The sequence below is a fragment of the Heloderma suspectum genome, chromosome 3, assembly GCF_057233095.1.
Source record: "Heloderma suspectum isolate Gila_16-S chromosome 3, 16-S_ref, whole genome shotgun sequence".
Classification (NCBI taxonomy): Eukaryota; Metazoa; Chordata; class Lepidosauria; order Squamata; family Helodermatidae; genus Heloderma; species Heloderma suspectum.
Genome location: NC_139460.1, coordinates 229,588,850 through 229,604,084, shown reverse-complemented (window position 1 = coordinate 229,604,084; position 15,235 = coordinate 229,588,850). Strand labels below are relative to the sequence as shown.

General features: G+C 41.5%; 1 protein-coding gene across 7 annotated transcripts in view; it reads left to right on the top strand.

The window, feature by feature from the left end:
- Positions 1-15,235, top strand: part of INPP5A (inositol polyphosphate-5-phosphatase A) — a 331,577-nt gene that overhangs the window by 60,521 nt on the left and 255,821 nt on the right. For all 7 annotated transcript variants that reach the window (XR_014789433.1, XM_084845928.1, XM_084845927.1 and 4 more), the window contains exon 2: positions 9,802-9,843. Coding sequence is in view for 6 of the 7 variants with exons in the window: in XM_084845928.1 (XP_084702054.1) it covers positions 9,802-9,843 (42 nt within the window). In the remaining variant the exon portion in view is untranslated. The remainder of the gene's footprint in view (positions 1-9,801; positions 9,844-15,235) is intronic.

The following is a 15,235-nucleotide window of genomic DNA, read 5'->3' as shown; positions in this document are numbered from 1 at the left end:
CCAAGCGTGCTTTGTATATTTATCAGACTGGGATAAGAAGGTGATTAATTAACATGAGGTCCAACATTTGGCAGAGAAATTGGCACACTTGTGTGCCATCCACCCAGTGTTGGGGGATAAATACACTCACTGAAACTACTGTATATAGTATGAAACCAGCTGTATAGTAGTCTCATATTGGCCTAATCTAGGGCTTGTGCTATCTGTGTGAAAGTACCCATATGTTCAAATATCTTCAGATTGCTCTTCCATCGGCCCAGTGAGAGTTCCTGTCTGTAAAATGGGAGTACCAAGGTTCCACTTATGATCTGGATTCCTTGAGCAATCCCTTAAGGATCTCTTGCCTCTTGAGGAGTCCCACCTTCCTTCTTTTAAACTTCCCCTTCCCAGTAACATGGGATTTATGCTGTAGACATGGGGTGACTGACACTCTAGACACAGAGTTTAACCACAACAGTTTACTAGTAGATTTAAAGCAAACAAATTAAACTAAAGGTATTCACACAATAGAGCTGAGTGATACAAAAGACATTAAAAGAAAATAAAAGTTGCAAAACGCAAGTTCCTTTACCCTAGCTGTCCTTAGACTTTTCTAGGCTGCTTCTCAGACTCTGCTCTCACTTCAGGCTCTGGCTGTCTCTTTCTGCTGCTGCTGATCTTACTGGCTCTCTTTATACCCTTCTCCGCCCAGACCAAAAGTACTGCTTCAAACCTGAAGAAATGAAATTTACCAGGGGAAATGAAACACAAAGGTAACTGGAAAAATCAAACTACTCTTCTCAGGGATACTACCTCCCAGTAAAAAAACTCCAGGCCTCTAAACCGGATTATTTTTCCTTTTGCCTCTGTAGGCTCCGAACTTTCACAGGGAGCAATAGTTGATTGGGCATAGGATTTTGTGAGTGTGAGATAAAGTTCATAAAATACCCATTAGTGACAGAAATAAATAATAAAAATGGCTAATGCTACCTAGGTTGTTTGGTCTCAAGTTAAGTTGTTCTTTAAAAAAAATATTTCTAGCTAGAAGTTAAATTTCCACCTGTTCACAAAGTACATTACCCAGTAATCAGAGTCATCCCTTGAAGGAACACATCACAGCTGTATGAACATTTTGAAGTTACGCTCATGAGATTATGCTTTTAATCCTGAATAGGAGAGTTTACACATACAGCTTCAAATGTGAGTAAATTGAATGTTATCTTACTCCGGCCCAGAATAATTCCTGTTAAAGGCTGTTTCACCTCATTAGGGCCTCAGTCTTCATTCAAAGAAGTGTCATCCATTCTGTTAATACTGTAAACATATCTCTATTTCCTTTCTTTATATAACAATTTTAGAACATTTCTGAGGAGTTGATTAGCACCTTTTCTTATCCTTTATTCTGGTAGTTGATACTATTGCAAATATATATATAAAAGAAGAAAATAAACACCACCTTAGTCTTGCACGTGGACTTTGGGAAGATAAGAAGTTAGCTGTGCACTGTAAAGCACTCCTTGTTTCAATAACTTAGCAGCTCATGTGGTATCCATGTGTTTGCAAGCGTACTGCTTTATGTTCCTGACCGATGCTGTAAGCAATGTGACTGAAATAGGCTCCAATTAAAAACAAAAAACCCAGCACAAAACTTTGCATAAAATGAGCTAGCTTTGGGATTCAGAATTCCAGGAAAAGGTCAAAATGGTGTTTAATTAAAGGGAGCTGTGATGAACTGTGCACGTATCCTGTTATTTTAAGAGATTCCACATGCTTTCAGAGTTTAAAAAAGAAGCTAGCAAGAGCAATTGGAATGGGACTGAGGGCCAAAGCATATGTTAAAGACGTAGCTGCTACTACTTTTTAACTCTAGAATAGGTGGAGGGATCGTGATCTGTAATGGGACCCTATTGTGAGGGGAGGGGACCTTTAATCCTTTCTCCCACTATAATCCAGATGGGGGGTGGGGCTGCACCTGTAGTATAAATGCAAATATCTATCATCATCATCATCATCTAGCTAGCTAGCTAACAATCCATTTGCTTCAATGGATCACTATTTGGCACTATAAATTGCAGGGGTGGGAGGCCCAAGCTGGATCAGGACCACAGTGGGGGAAGTGGGGGGAAGGACCCCACTGACCCCCAGGCTAGGGTTCTGATCTAGATTGGGACCCCTGCAGATACTCTAGAGTAAAAACGAACTTGAACAATTGCGTATTGCTGGTAGCTACATCATGTGATTTGGGTCTAAGTCAGGGGTGGGCAACTTTGGGAGGTTCGGGGGCCATTTCCAGGGGCCAACCTTGGGAGGTCTGGGAGTCTTTCCATTGATGGTGCAGGATAGCAGTTGTTCAGGTGTTCTGGGAGCCCAGAATATGGGAAGATCAATAATTGTGGGCAGATTGCCCTGGAAGTCAGTGTGCCCACCTCTGTTGATTTTCTCCTGCAGTGAGCAGCTGCAGGGGACTTCTGGGGGCATGTTCTAGGCTACACTTTCAGTTTATGGGGTACCATGATGAAGCCGAATAGGGTTAATCAGCTCACTGTAACACTGCACTGAGTTCTCTGCAACACATAGAGATTCCTTGGCAGAAACATCTACGTATATGAAAAGGGCTTCATGAAAGAAAGTTTGTATACTGTCAGAACACAGGGAGCTGCCTTCGACTATAGAGGCAGTCTAAAGCAGACTTCAGACTTGTGGGATCTACTGTGTTTCCTTATTAAAACCCCAAAATCCGCCAACCTGAGCCTGGCACAAAAGACACATGCTTAGAATTGGGGAATGGTGGCCACTGCAATTAGTTTTGCATACCAGAACTGAATGGGGCTCACAGTCCTTCCACACAAAAATCCACTCCAGGTTACATTTCAGCAATATAATTGCTGATCTACTACAAAGCACACCAAGACCTACTAGTAGATCCAGATCTGTTTTCTGCCCACCGTGATCTATAGGATTCAGACAACTAAGTAATAGGTGTCAGTGAATGAATGATCAGTGGAATTACAGCCTGGTTTCCCAGAAACAGTAACCAGGTTCTCTATGAACTCGCCAGTAATTTTTCCACCACAGTTTCATTTTTTTGCAGATAGAGAAGCGACCCTTGACTCAACTGCAGGATCGTTGGAAATCTATCAGGATCCACAGTTCAGTTTGTATTTAGATCTGACATTTCAGTCCTCATTTGTTCTTCCACTATATTGTCTTCCTGCTGCCATCTGGTGAACAAATTCAGTGAAGGCAGCTGGTGGTCTGTTTTTTTTTAGTTAGTTTGGATTCTTCTCTCCAATATTAGAAAGCATAGAAATTGATATAGGCTTATATAGAGGGCCAATAACCAATAGTTGGTGTGTGGAGAAGCTAGAGAGAGAACTTGAAGAAGTAATGGGACTTTAATATTCAAATATTTAAAATATATACTAAACTCTACTCTTTTCACCTATGGTATATACCTATGATATATATCTAATGTTTAATATATCTGTGTAAATTAAAACACCATCACCTGTCAGCATTTCCCAGTGGACAGAGATTTGGACATAAATTTGGGAGATATTTTGGATTTGCCTGCTCCAATCATCCTACCTCTGCCATGGACTCAGATTTTCAGCTAGGGCAATTCACTACTCCCCACCCTCAGTTTCTTACTATAAAACTGGATACTAATGTATTTTTAATATATTCAAATCAAATGTGCTGTATAAATGATAAAATGACTTTGAAAAGTAGCATGTATTATTAGAGCAGAGGATGGAGAAAAATATCTCTTTAAACATTAGAGCAGTATGTGTTGCATGATGGCCAAATGTTGATTCACTAATCTGTGTCCAAATATAGTGTCCCTTGGAGAGTATTTCCCAGCCTCTGTCACAATTAGTAATTGGTCTTGTATCCAATATTTGTGCGTAGTTTGAGTTTCACTTATCTCATCCTTTGTGTTTTGACAGTCTCCACTGCCCTCTAAGTACAAATTCGTTTACAGAAGACCACAGAGTGATGTCCGGTACTGTGCTTTTCAGTTCCATGTTTGTCCCTTACTTTAAAGGGCAAACCCTTGTTGCAGAACATGTGAGCTCTGTCAAACATGCTGTTTTTCACCACCACCTGACTGCATGGTTCTTTGAGATTTTGCTCAGGTGTTCTTCAGCCTAGTTCACATGAAAAATGCTAAACCCTATGTAAGTGCTCCATACCTGAGCCTTGGGTTCTTGTACTCCCTCTTCCCCTCTTCTCTTCTGGTGTATCCACAATGAGGTTGGAAACCTTTGCTTCTGTTTTCAACCATCCAGTTTCAACCATTATAAACCCTGGCAAGTCTAAACCCTGACAAACTGTAGTTAGTATTAACTATGATTTATTGAAACAAGCCAACTTTAGGCCATGGTTAATGATCCTGGCTTGTTTCAGTAAACCAATTAAGATTAACCACAGCTGTGTGCTGGGATGGGGCTGTCACGGAAAGAAAAATGACTGTAGGTACAGAGGTTGGAATTTTGAAGTTTTATGTGCAGCTTCATCTCCTCTTCTCCCCGCACATCAGGCCCACATTTGCCTTCCTATGACTATGCACATGCAAAGAGAAATACCTTGTGTCTAGGGTCCCCTGGCTGCATTGACTATCTGAACAACCAATCAGTTTCTGCCCAAACCTGCAGCTGGAGAACATGACTGGGGCAACTGAAACTTTGCTGCCACAGCTACTGCTGTACAACAGAGGTACCTGTGTCTTGGAAAAAGTATCATCCGTAGTTGGTCCCACACTGATATTGCTCACACCATCCCACTGGGAAATTGCCTGTGTGTCCAGTGGGTGGCTTTGGAGATGATTTTGTAGTTTGGTAGCTTTGTTAAGAGGGAAGGACCTTGGAGGCTTCCCTCTGGTGTCTTTTTGTTGCTTGCTTGCTTTGTTGCCTGAAAGGAACAGAAAAAAGTCTAATTCCTCGGTTTTAATTGCCTTTAGGAAAATTTGGTATACTGCCAGACTTACTTATGTAAAAACATTTCAAATGGCAGTTGGCATTTGTTCATTATGCATTTCTAGGATCTGAGAAACCTGTAGCCGTGATGCACTTCCATGAGTTTTCTGCGTAATTTTCCAGAACCACTGAGCAAGAATAAAAATAAACAGTCACCAGATCAGTGCCTGGAGATGTGTGAACTGGATAACTTCTCCTCCCCTTGTGTAATGCTGGAATTATTTGGTATCTATAAAACAACTGCCATAAAGTATTTTATAGAGCAGTTATCCCTTTTCATAACACTGCTGACTGATTGCCTTGTCCATAAATTCTCCAGGGTACTCTGCTGTTCTTCACCTTTCCATGTATGTGCAGTTTTGTGAGGATTGAGTCAGTTATGTGCGACTCCTCGTTTTAGAAATGGTTGTACATCATCAGAGGCTAGTTAATCTGGCTAGTTCCAGCCCCTAAAAGCCAACTTCCCGTTTGTGTAACAAGCTCAGCCTGCTATTTTAATTCTTTAAAAGGCTTTCAGTGCTTTGAACACGATGACGGGAAGACTTGTTGTTGTTGAAAGCATCCCAAACTGATGGGACTATCTTCTGCTTGTTTTCCAAACAGAGCGTGGTGCCAAAACAATAGTTTGTGCTGTTCTCCATTTTAGAAGGATGGCTTTGACAATATAAACTGATACTTAAGTCACACTGAAAATGTAAAGTTTGAAGTCATTGCCCCGTAACAATAAAATATTTTGCTTCTCATTTGGTGACAGTTGATAAATCACTGCTTTACATAAAGTATAGCCGTTAGTTAACAAGTGGGATCTGTAAGTAAATGTTGCATTGTGGAGTGCTCTTGTTCAGGGTTCCAGCCAGCCCAGTCTTTCCCTCTTCCAGGATATTCCATTTCCCCTCCTCCTGCTTTTCCATTTTCTCTCTTTTAATAGTCAACATCCTGTGGCCATGGAGCATGTTCAGTTCTCATATCCCCCTCCTGGATCCCCCCCAGATGTTTTTATATTTCCACAAAGCTGTTGATACCTCCCTCTTGTGTGTGGATGGTGCTGTTTTGGCTACATAACGACCAGCACTCGGTGAAGTGAGAACATCCTATCCTGTCTACAGGAGTGTGTTTGTGTGGAATTTGTCCTGAGGAATTCAACCTTTTTATAAGCAGCAAGCTTCCCTCCCTTTTCAATGAGAGACTCTGGGAACGCATAACGAGTCCACACCTGAAGGGTGCCCATTCAATAAAGCACACTTAATGTGGTGTGAATGTTACAAATTTAGTGCTTTACTTGGAAATTACTTTTATTGGAACACTTGTAAATACGTTTAAGATATGACGGCTCAATAGCATACATTTCCCTTTGGAGTGGAGAACTTGTGGCCCTCCAGATGTTGTGGGACTAAAGTTCCCATCACCCTTGACCATGGGCCATGCTGGCTGGGGCTGATGGGAGTTGGAGTCCAACAACATCTGAAAGGCTACAGATTCCCTACTCATGCCTTACATTGTTTAGAGCAGCCTTCTCCCTGAGGGATTATGGGAGTTGGAGTCTAACCCATCTGCAAGGCACCAGATTGGAGAAGGCTGGTTTAGAGATTATAACCCTCACCCACCTTTTTTTTTTTTTTACATTCTCAATCTGATGTTGTGATCCAATGGAGATCATGTTAATGACTGATTTCAAAATGACTCTAGTTTAACATTAAAAACAATTGGTACCATGTTCCAGATGTAGACCAACACAGAAACTATTGGAGTATATTGGCCCCCAAAACGTTAGTTTAAATTTTTAATAAAAGATAAAGCAAAGCAAAAAAAATGCCTAGATGAAATACTGGGCTCATAGTAAATAAGGGGATGGGTCCAATGTACCCCAATAACCTAATTGGGTGGTTTGTTTTCCCCAACACTGCATATCAGTGCTGCAAATTTGCACTATGAGTGTGTTAACATCCGTGTCAAGATAAGGCCAACTTGAAGCAGAATTAACTCCATAAGGTCAAATTTACTTCTGGGGTCAAAAGGACCCTTGCAGTTCTTTATGGGCTTGTTTTGTACACATAGAATTGTACAGATTTTTTTTTTTTTTTTTTTTTTAGAAAAACAGAAAAAAGTAATCCAGTACTCACAAAGTGGTATAACTACACAAAAAAATAGATTTCATGATACAGGAAAAATATTAGTTATTTTCCCTACCCTACTTTGAGAAATTGCTGGGGATAGAATGGAGCACAATTAGCTTAGGCATTTGATAGTTTCACATTCATTTTAATAGGGGTAAATCAGACCCCTGATAGCTATGTTGTTAGTAAGTTAAACACAATTTTTCTTTTAAAAAATTGGAAAGCAATTTAGGGGGAGATGAAACAGCAGAGGACAACTGATCCTATAATTAATTGTTGACTGCATAGAGTATGAAATGGTTCAGGTTTGAAAAAAGGAAGTTTTACAAATAATTCAAAGAGGTCCTGGGTTCCACAGCACCCCCACTGGATTGGAAGAATTAAGAAAAAAAGAAAGGCACTGATGACTTAACATAGTAATTTTAGCATGTTTGAAGATCTGTGCACATAATTATATGTACTCCCTGGGGATAATCATCTGAAAGTACTTAATTACAACTTTGAGTTTGGATTGTTAATTAATTTTGTGAAACAATGTATGTTTAAAAATGGAAGACTGTCCACAGAAAAGTATATGGCACTGGAAAAAATTTCCACCCCACATTATTGCATTCAGGTGCAAGGCATTGGGTAATGTGCCATTAAGAAATGTTCATTCCTGTGTGAACTCGCACTCGCCGGATTGGTTTCCTTGTATTTGATTTGTCTGATTGAAGGTGAATACCTGCCTTCTAGTGCATCTGTTGCTTCCTGTGGACATTTGGCCTCAGGCCCTTGATCTGAGAAGAATGGCGGAGCTTGACCCTTTTCCTTCCTCCCTAAAAGTTCAAAGCCAAACACTGGGTTTTGGGAAATATGTCTGAAACATAATTGACACTCTGAATAGGGATAGTCCATCTTAGGCTTCTAAGAAAAGGCAATGATTAGTATCAGTTCATGAATTAAAGAAGGGAAGTTGAGCAAAGTGAGGGAAAAGCATTTTCATGATACTCAATTATCTTGTTTCGCAAGTCACTTTCATCCTGGAAATCTTGGCTTGAGTATACTTCTCCTTGCCCTGTACACTGTGCTCCTGATGGATGTTGGTTCTCTGGTTCTGCTTTCCATCTTTATGATACTAGGCATATATGCTTGCATGAGTGTTACAACTGAACATGACAGGTTGGACTTGAGGAGCTGGTAGACAGGGATGAAAGCACGGAGAGGTGCAAGGAGCACGGTAGTGGATGGGGGAAAAGGCGGAAACTCGGCTGGTATGGTTGGTGGGGAGGACTCAATTTCTGTCAGTTTTGACGCAACTGTAGGGCTAGGCCAGGGATGGGAAACCTCTTTCAGCCCAGGAGATGAATTCAGTTTCGGGGAAGCTCTTGTGGGTCACATTCCAGTAATGGGCAGGACTAAAGGCAAGAGGGGTGGGGCCAACAGTACAAAAAAATGCCAGCATATTGTAACTTAAAGGTCTTAACTGCCAGTTACTAAGCCTTAGGAGAGGCATTTCAGCCTTTTTCATTTCAGGCATTTCAGGGGTGGGGTGGGGTGGGGTGGGGGGAGAAAACTGCACAGAAGCCAGGACGCCACCAAATGACTGGTGGTTGGAAGAAAGGGGATGGGTCCAGCAGAAGGAGGCATAGCTCTCTGGGAAACTTTGGAGGACCAGATTTGTGCCCTGTTCCTGAGGTTCCCTACTGCTGCGCTAGGGTCTCAGTGAGGCAGTTGAATTTACAGCACTCCCAGTTCACAACTGCTACTGCTGTCAAGTCAAAATCAGGGCTGTATTAGGTATTTCTTAATTACAAGTACCTGCATAGCTACAATAATATCTATCTGTGTTACTTTGCGACCATCAAATTATTTTGCAAGCCCAGTTAGCTTCAGTGACAGTTTTCATTCCATGTTGTGAAAACACATACTGGAATCTGACAGCATCTGGGCAAGAAAAACGGTCCGTTCTGTGTATTTTCTTCATCTGATTTGGGGACGTGCATTCTAGAACACAAACCATTTTAAGGTAGAATGGTTGGAATAAATCTGAAGAGGACAAAACTTTACATTTAACCTGTAGCACAAGAGAAGACATGGGGTGTTGGTTAAAAGGATGATTATTACAGTGGTGGGTTCAGTACACCTATTGCGAGCAAGCAAAAGAACAACAACAATCACAAATGCTTGCTTTCAAGGTGGGGGGAAATAACAAAATTATGTACACAAGAACAGAAGATCTGGAGGAGTAATGCTTAGGTCTCTCTATTGCAGGTCATTGCTGAAAATAAAATAATTTATGTATCACATTTGTTCTCTTTGGAAGGATTTCAGGGCAACTTACATGGGGTCATTTCTTTTCGTTCCTAACAACCTTGTTCCTAACAACCTAACAACCTTCCTGGCTAAGTGGGAATTTGAACTTGAGTCTCCTTGATCAAAATCCAAAGTTCTAAAGAAAACCAGTGTGGTGTAGTAAATAAAATAAAATGAAGTGCTTGAGGAGAAAAGTTTACAAGACACTGGTAGTGTACTATAGCTTGAAGGAAGCTATAGCAACTTCTAGTGTGTGTGTGTGTGTGTGTGTGTGTGTACACGTGTGTGTGACAATAGCATTACATAAAGCATTGTTCTCTGTGTGATGCACGTATATGCTGAAATAGTGTTTTATCGTTAGCTTATCAAGTAAATTATTTTGGTTGTTTTTATTTCATTGCAACCCACATTTATTTATTTTATTTATTTTTCAGCCAGAAAATCTACAGAAGAATTGGCTTCGGGAATTTTATCAGGTACTATAAAAACTATTTGATATTGTGTTTATAAATGTGTTCAGGCTATCACCACCTTAACAGAAATTCAGGCTTATCGCCATCTTAAAAACCTTACCAGAAATCATGACTATCTGCAATCCTATACATGCTTACTTGGGAATAAGGCCCACTGAACTCGGTAGGGCTTACTTCTGAGTAAACATGTATAGGACTGTGTTTTAGGCTGCTATGACTAAGTGACTGAGCACACATTACTTGAAAGATGATGATGATGTTTTATTACATTTCTATACCGCCTCATAGCCGAGGCTCTCTGGGCAGTTTACAAAGCTTAAAAACCATTAAAAACCCATTTACATAAAAACACACAAACAGACAGCAGATACATAAACAACATATATCTAAAACAAGTGTAAGCAATCAACCAACTTTAAGCAGCTATGTCTTTTCTTCTTTTTGACTCTAGATAAAGCGCAGGGGGTCTGATCTATATTGGGACCTTAGCGTGATGCGTAGGGGCTTTACCTCTCCTCCCCCACTTTGGTCCCAATCTGGATCAGGAACCCTGCACCTTCAACTTATACTGCCAAATGGTGATCTATTTGCTTTAATGGATCACAGTTTGGTGATATAAATAGTAGGGGAAAGGCCCTGACCTGGACCAGGGCTATAGTGGATGGCGGGCAGAAGGCTTAAAGCCCCCCTACCCACCATTCCAGGTTCCTGATCCAGATTGAGCCCTCTGTGCTTTCTCTAGAGTCAAAAAGAAGAAAATATGTAGCTGCTTGCTACATCCGTAAAGTATAATTTGCTTTGGTCATAAGACTCTATTATAAACATGTTTATCTGGAAAGTAAGATTCAGAAATCAATAGGAGTCACTTGGGAGTAAATACTTACGATCAGGAGAGCCAGTATTTAAAAGCAAAATGAACGCCTTGTTTCAGTGCTGTTTCAAGAAGCCATGTTGCTACTTAAGAGAGTCATTTTGTTTTTCTTATGGGTTATTCTGCAAGACTTCCAGCATACAAATGTTTAGGGTGAAATTTACTGAGGACCACTCTATAGAAGTACTTCAAATTATGATGCCATTCTGGTGATACATAAAATGGCTTGAATATTTTGGCTCAAGGTATAAATTGTTCTGGAATTACAGGATTCCTCTCAATTGAAGGGCCTGTGAAATTTAACTTTTTATTTATTTTATCTATTTCTGTGCATCAAGTAGAACTTAAAAACCAATCTATTATGTTTAGTATTCATATAGATCATAGGTGGGCAACTTGAGGAGGTCTGGCAAAAAAAAAAGGTGGTTTGATGCTAACGTTCAGTGGCAAACTGCAGCGGAGGCTGAAAAGGGTAAATTTTAAAATTGTCCCCTTTAAGCCTCCATCACACTACTGATTTTTTTTTTTGTCACTGGACCACACTGACAAATTTTGGGATAGAGGCAATGGGGGCTATACTAGAGGCCAGGGGGAGCATGCAGCTTGCAGGCTGCATGTTACCTACCCCTGATAAAGATAAATTATGTTTTCTTGAATGATTGAGCTCATTTAACAGTTTTCCTGAGATGCTCTGAAGGTGTGAGGCCTACAGAAGCAAGAAAAAAGGTCAGGCTTACAGGCCTGGGGTTTTTTGTTGGGAGGAGGTATCCCTGAGAGGAGTTTCATTTCCCCAGCTAATTTTCATTTTCATTTCTCCAATTAAGTTTCATTTTTTAGATTTGAAGCAGTACTTTCAGTTCGGGGGGAGGAGGGTATAAAAAGAGAGAGTTAGAAAGACCAGAGCAGTAAAAATAGAGTCCGAGAGACCAGAAGAGGGAGCAGGAAGAAGCAGCCTGGAAATGTCTAAGTACAGCTAGGCTAAAGGAACTTGCATTTTGTAATGTTTATTTTCTCTTAATGCCTTTGTATGACTCAGCTCTATGGTGTAAAATACCTTTAATTTTAGTTGTGATTCACTTGCTTTAATTTACCAGTAAACGGTTGTGGTTAAACCTGGTGTTTGGAGTATCAGTCATCCCACGTCTACAGCCTAAACCTCGCGTTACTTGAAAGGCGAAGGTAAAAGAAGGAAAGTGGGACTCTTAGAGAGGCAAGAGATCCTTAAGGAGTTGCTCAAGGGGTCCAGGTCATAAGGGGAACCCTGACAGATGCTAACAAAGAAAACTATTAAGTGAAGCAGAATTGGGGGTCAAAGCAGTATACATTTAAAATATTAAGTCTAATTGAAAAGTCAAGTGTGAAGTCATCTTATTGTATGTCTGTACCAGAGCAAAAGGTTTAGGATTTATCATCTCAGTGTGCCTAAAATCCTCAGAGTCCTGTATTTGTGCAGGCTGCACCCCATTTAAATGGATGGAACTCTCACTACAGAGCAGCTCAACCTTAGGTCCAGATCAGATAAGACAGCTGCCCAGGCCTGCTCCAGGTTGAGGGGGAGCTCTCAGCAAGTGCTGTCTGGTGAGCAGCCCTCGTATAATACTGGACACCCTAGGGTTTGTGGTGGAGGGATTATCTTGGTGGCAATAGTGGATTCAGACAGCAGCCATTCTGCCCCCACCTAATGATGCCCCAGAAATTAAGCTGACTTCTGGGGCATTGTGATGGGGAAAAAATGGCCACTGCCCCCAAACTAAAGCAGCTGCTGTGGTCATTGTGGAAAACACAGCTGATAGCTGCCTGGAAGAGGTAGAGTGTTGTTGTTGTTTTTAAAGAAGGCCCTGAACAGGCATCAGTGATCCACCCTGCTAGGGTGCTGGGGGATGACAGCTGACAGCTGCCTGAGGATGCCATCCATTCACAGCTGGTCTGATGGTGGTCCTCTCAGTCTTACCTACCCAAGTGCTTTTATCCTCAGCCAAACTACAATACTGAAAGTGAGCACAGCTAAGAGAAAAGTGCAGGGAGGCAGAGGGAGGGAGTTAAGCTGAGAGTTTGGGGGGGGGGTTCCACTTAACTTATCTGCACACTTCTTTTGCCCCTTCCTTTTATATGTGATGTAGATTTGGATTGTAACAAGTAATCCACCATTGTCATCTTCTGTTTAACCCAGTGTAGATATGCAGCCAGTGTAGATATGCAGAAGATGAACTGGATACCAAATGAATGTGGGTGGGATTGTTTGTTTTGCAAGAGCCCCCGCATCACAATTTCCCAACATTGAGGCATTGGGCATAAGTAAGCTGGGCATAAGTAAGCTGGGCATAAGAGATGCTAAGACGCTGTGTGTTTGCTTAGGGCAGGGTTGTTGACGCTCAAGTCTATAGCCTAATCCAGCCTACCTTGGCCTACCCCTTTCCCCCAACTGCCACTCGTGTGATGTTTTCCTGGCCTTTCACTGGTTTTTTTTTTTTTTTGCATTTGAAAGGTTGAAATGCCTCACAGTGCTTAGTTACTGGCAGTAAGAACTGTGATCCCAAATATCCTAGTCCTTTTGGCATTTTGGCCTCACCCTCTTTTGCTTTCAGCCCCGCCCACCACCGAATGTGGCCCGCAAGAGCTTCTCCGAAACTGAATTCAGCCCTTGGGCTGAAAGAGGTTTAATATGCCTGGTTTAGGGCCTTGCCTAGTTGAGGCCTGTGGGGCCTGAGAAACAAGGCACAGCTCAGTCTTTCTAGACCAGGTGATTTTTTTTTTCTGTGTGAAATGAACAAATGGAAATGAATAACTTCTTGCACACAAGCCAAATGACATTTTTGCAGTAAGTTCTTTTGTTGCAGCTTCCTTCCTTCCCTTGTCTTCTTCAACTTTAATCTCCCTTCCACCTGGCAGTTCTTGCTGGCAAAATAGGCAGCAGCAGTGGTTCTGTTTCCTTTTCTAGGAGATAGCTTTTTCAATCTGTGTCTGCCTTTGTGTGCCCACAGCAAGCAAGTTCAAGTCCTGCCTCTTCTCCGCCCCCCGCCCCTGTTGGTTTTTTAAACTTTCCTTGGTGGTTATGCAGTCTTCTTTAGCACCAGAGTGTGTATCTCTTTGCAGTGTTGCAATCTAGCAAACACAGCAATCGTACTGGCTTCATTTGCCATGGTTAACATGATGAGGATAAGCTGCAGTGAGCCTCAGGCTTGTGCGCTCCTTTCTCCTCCTCTGACACAGCTGCAACGAGGAGTTTGGAAGCTTTTGTTTCAGTTTTAAACTAACAACAGATTGCCCTTACGTCTGAACGCAGACAAAGTGCAGGGATTCTTAACTATGGTTGGTGGAGACAAGCCAATTTCAAATAATCTGTTGCAAAGCTGGCTTGTTTTCACTAACCATAATTAAGAGTAACCACAGTTTAAGGTTTGGACATAATGGTAAGCCAAGAGTGCAGAACCTCAGGTCCAGAAGCCAAATCTGGCCTGCCTGGGGTCCCGGGGTTCCCCAGGAGGCCTCGCCCTCTTCCCCATGACCCACTCTTTCCTCCCCAACCACAATTGTTTAGTGGTTTCCTGGCTTTTGTGCAGTTTTTTCCCCATTCTAAAAGGTTGAAATGCCTCTCCTAGTGCTTAGTTGCTTGCAGTAAGAGCGTTAAGTTACAAGATACTGGTATTTTTGGCCACACCCTTTTGCCTTCGGCTCCACCCACCACTGGAATGTGGCCCCTGAGAGCTTCTCTGAAATGGAATTCAGCCCTTGGGCTGAAAGAGGTTCAACACCCCTGTGCTAAACTGTGGTTAATCTGAAATGGAAGTGGAAGTTTCCAATCTCCTCCTTGTTGCCACGCCAGGAGAGGGGAGAGTGTGCGAGCCCAGGGCTCGCACATGGTTTAGCGTTACATGCAAACGCAGGCCCTGGTCCAACTCTTTCACCAGATGGACAGCATATAGCACGATACACACTGTAGAAAGTTATTGCAATTGAAGTATAACGCAGGAAAAAGCCGCTTTTAATTGTCTATAAAGGTCCCTAGGTTGACAAATGTGTTCTGTTCTTACGTTAGGTAAGATCAGTGCGTGTTACATTTTAAATGGCTGTTGTTACAGATATGTCATATATTTCAATAGAGAAGAGTTGGAAAATGATTATAGATAGTTTGTTTTGTGAAGTTAAAACCGAGATAAACCGCAAACCACATTTTTTCCGTCCCTTCTGAAGAATGTAATTTGCATGTATAGTTGTGTCAACATAATTTTCATAACCTCTGCTAACTGAAAGTTGAGCATATCTTCTTTAAGTGGTGCATACACCCTTTGAAAAAGAGGAAGAGTTATTAGTAGCATTCTCGTGTATTTCTAGAAAGTATAATCTCTCATGGTTTTGATGCACATTTCTTTCTTAAAAACTACGTTGGTCTTTTGTTGTAATATTGCTGTTCACTTTCACTGTATTCTGAGGCAAGCCTTGCATTAAAGCTGTTGTTCTCACTTCTATATTTTGCTGTTTTCAACAGATTGACAAATCTAAAATATTTTAAGGCAGCCTTCCCCA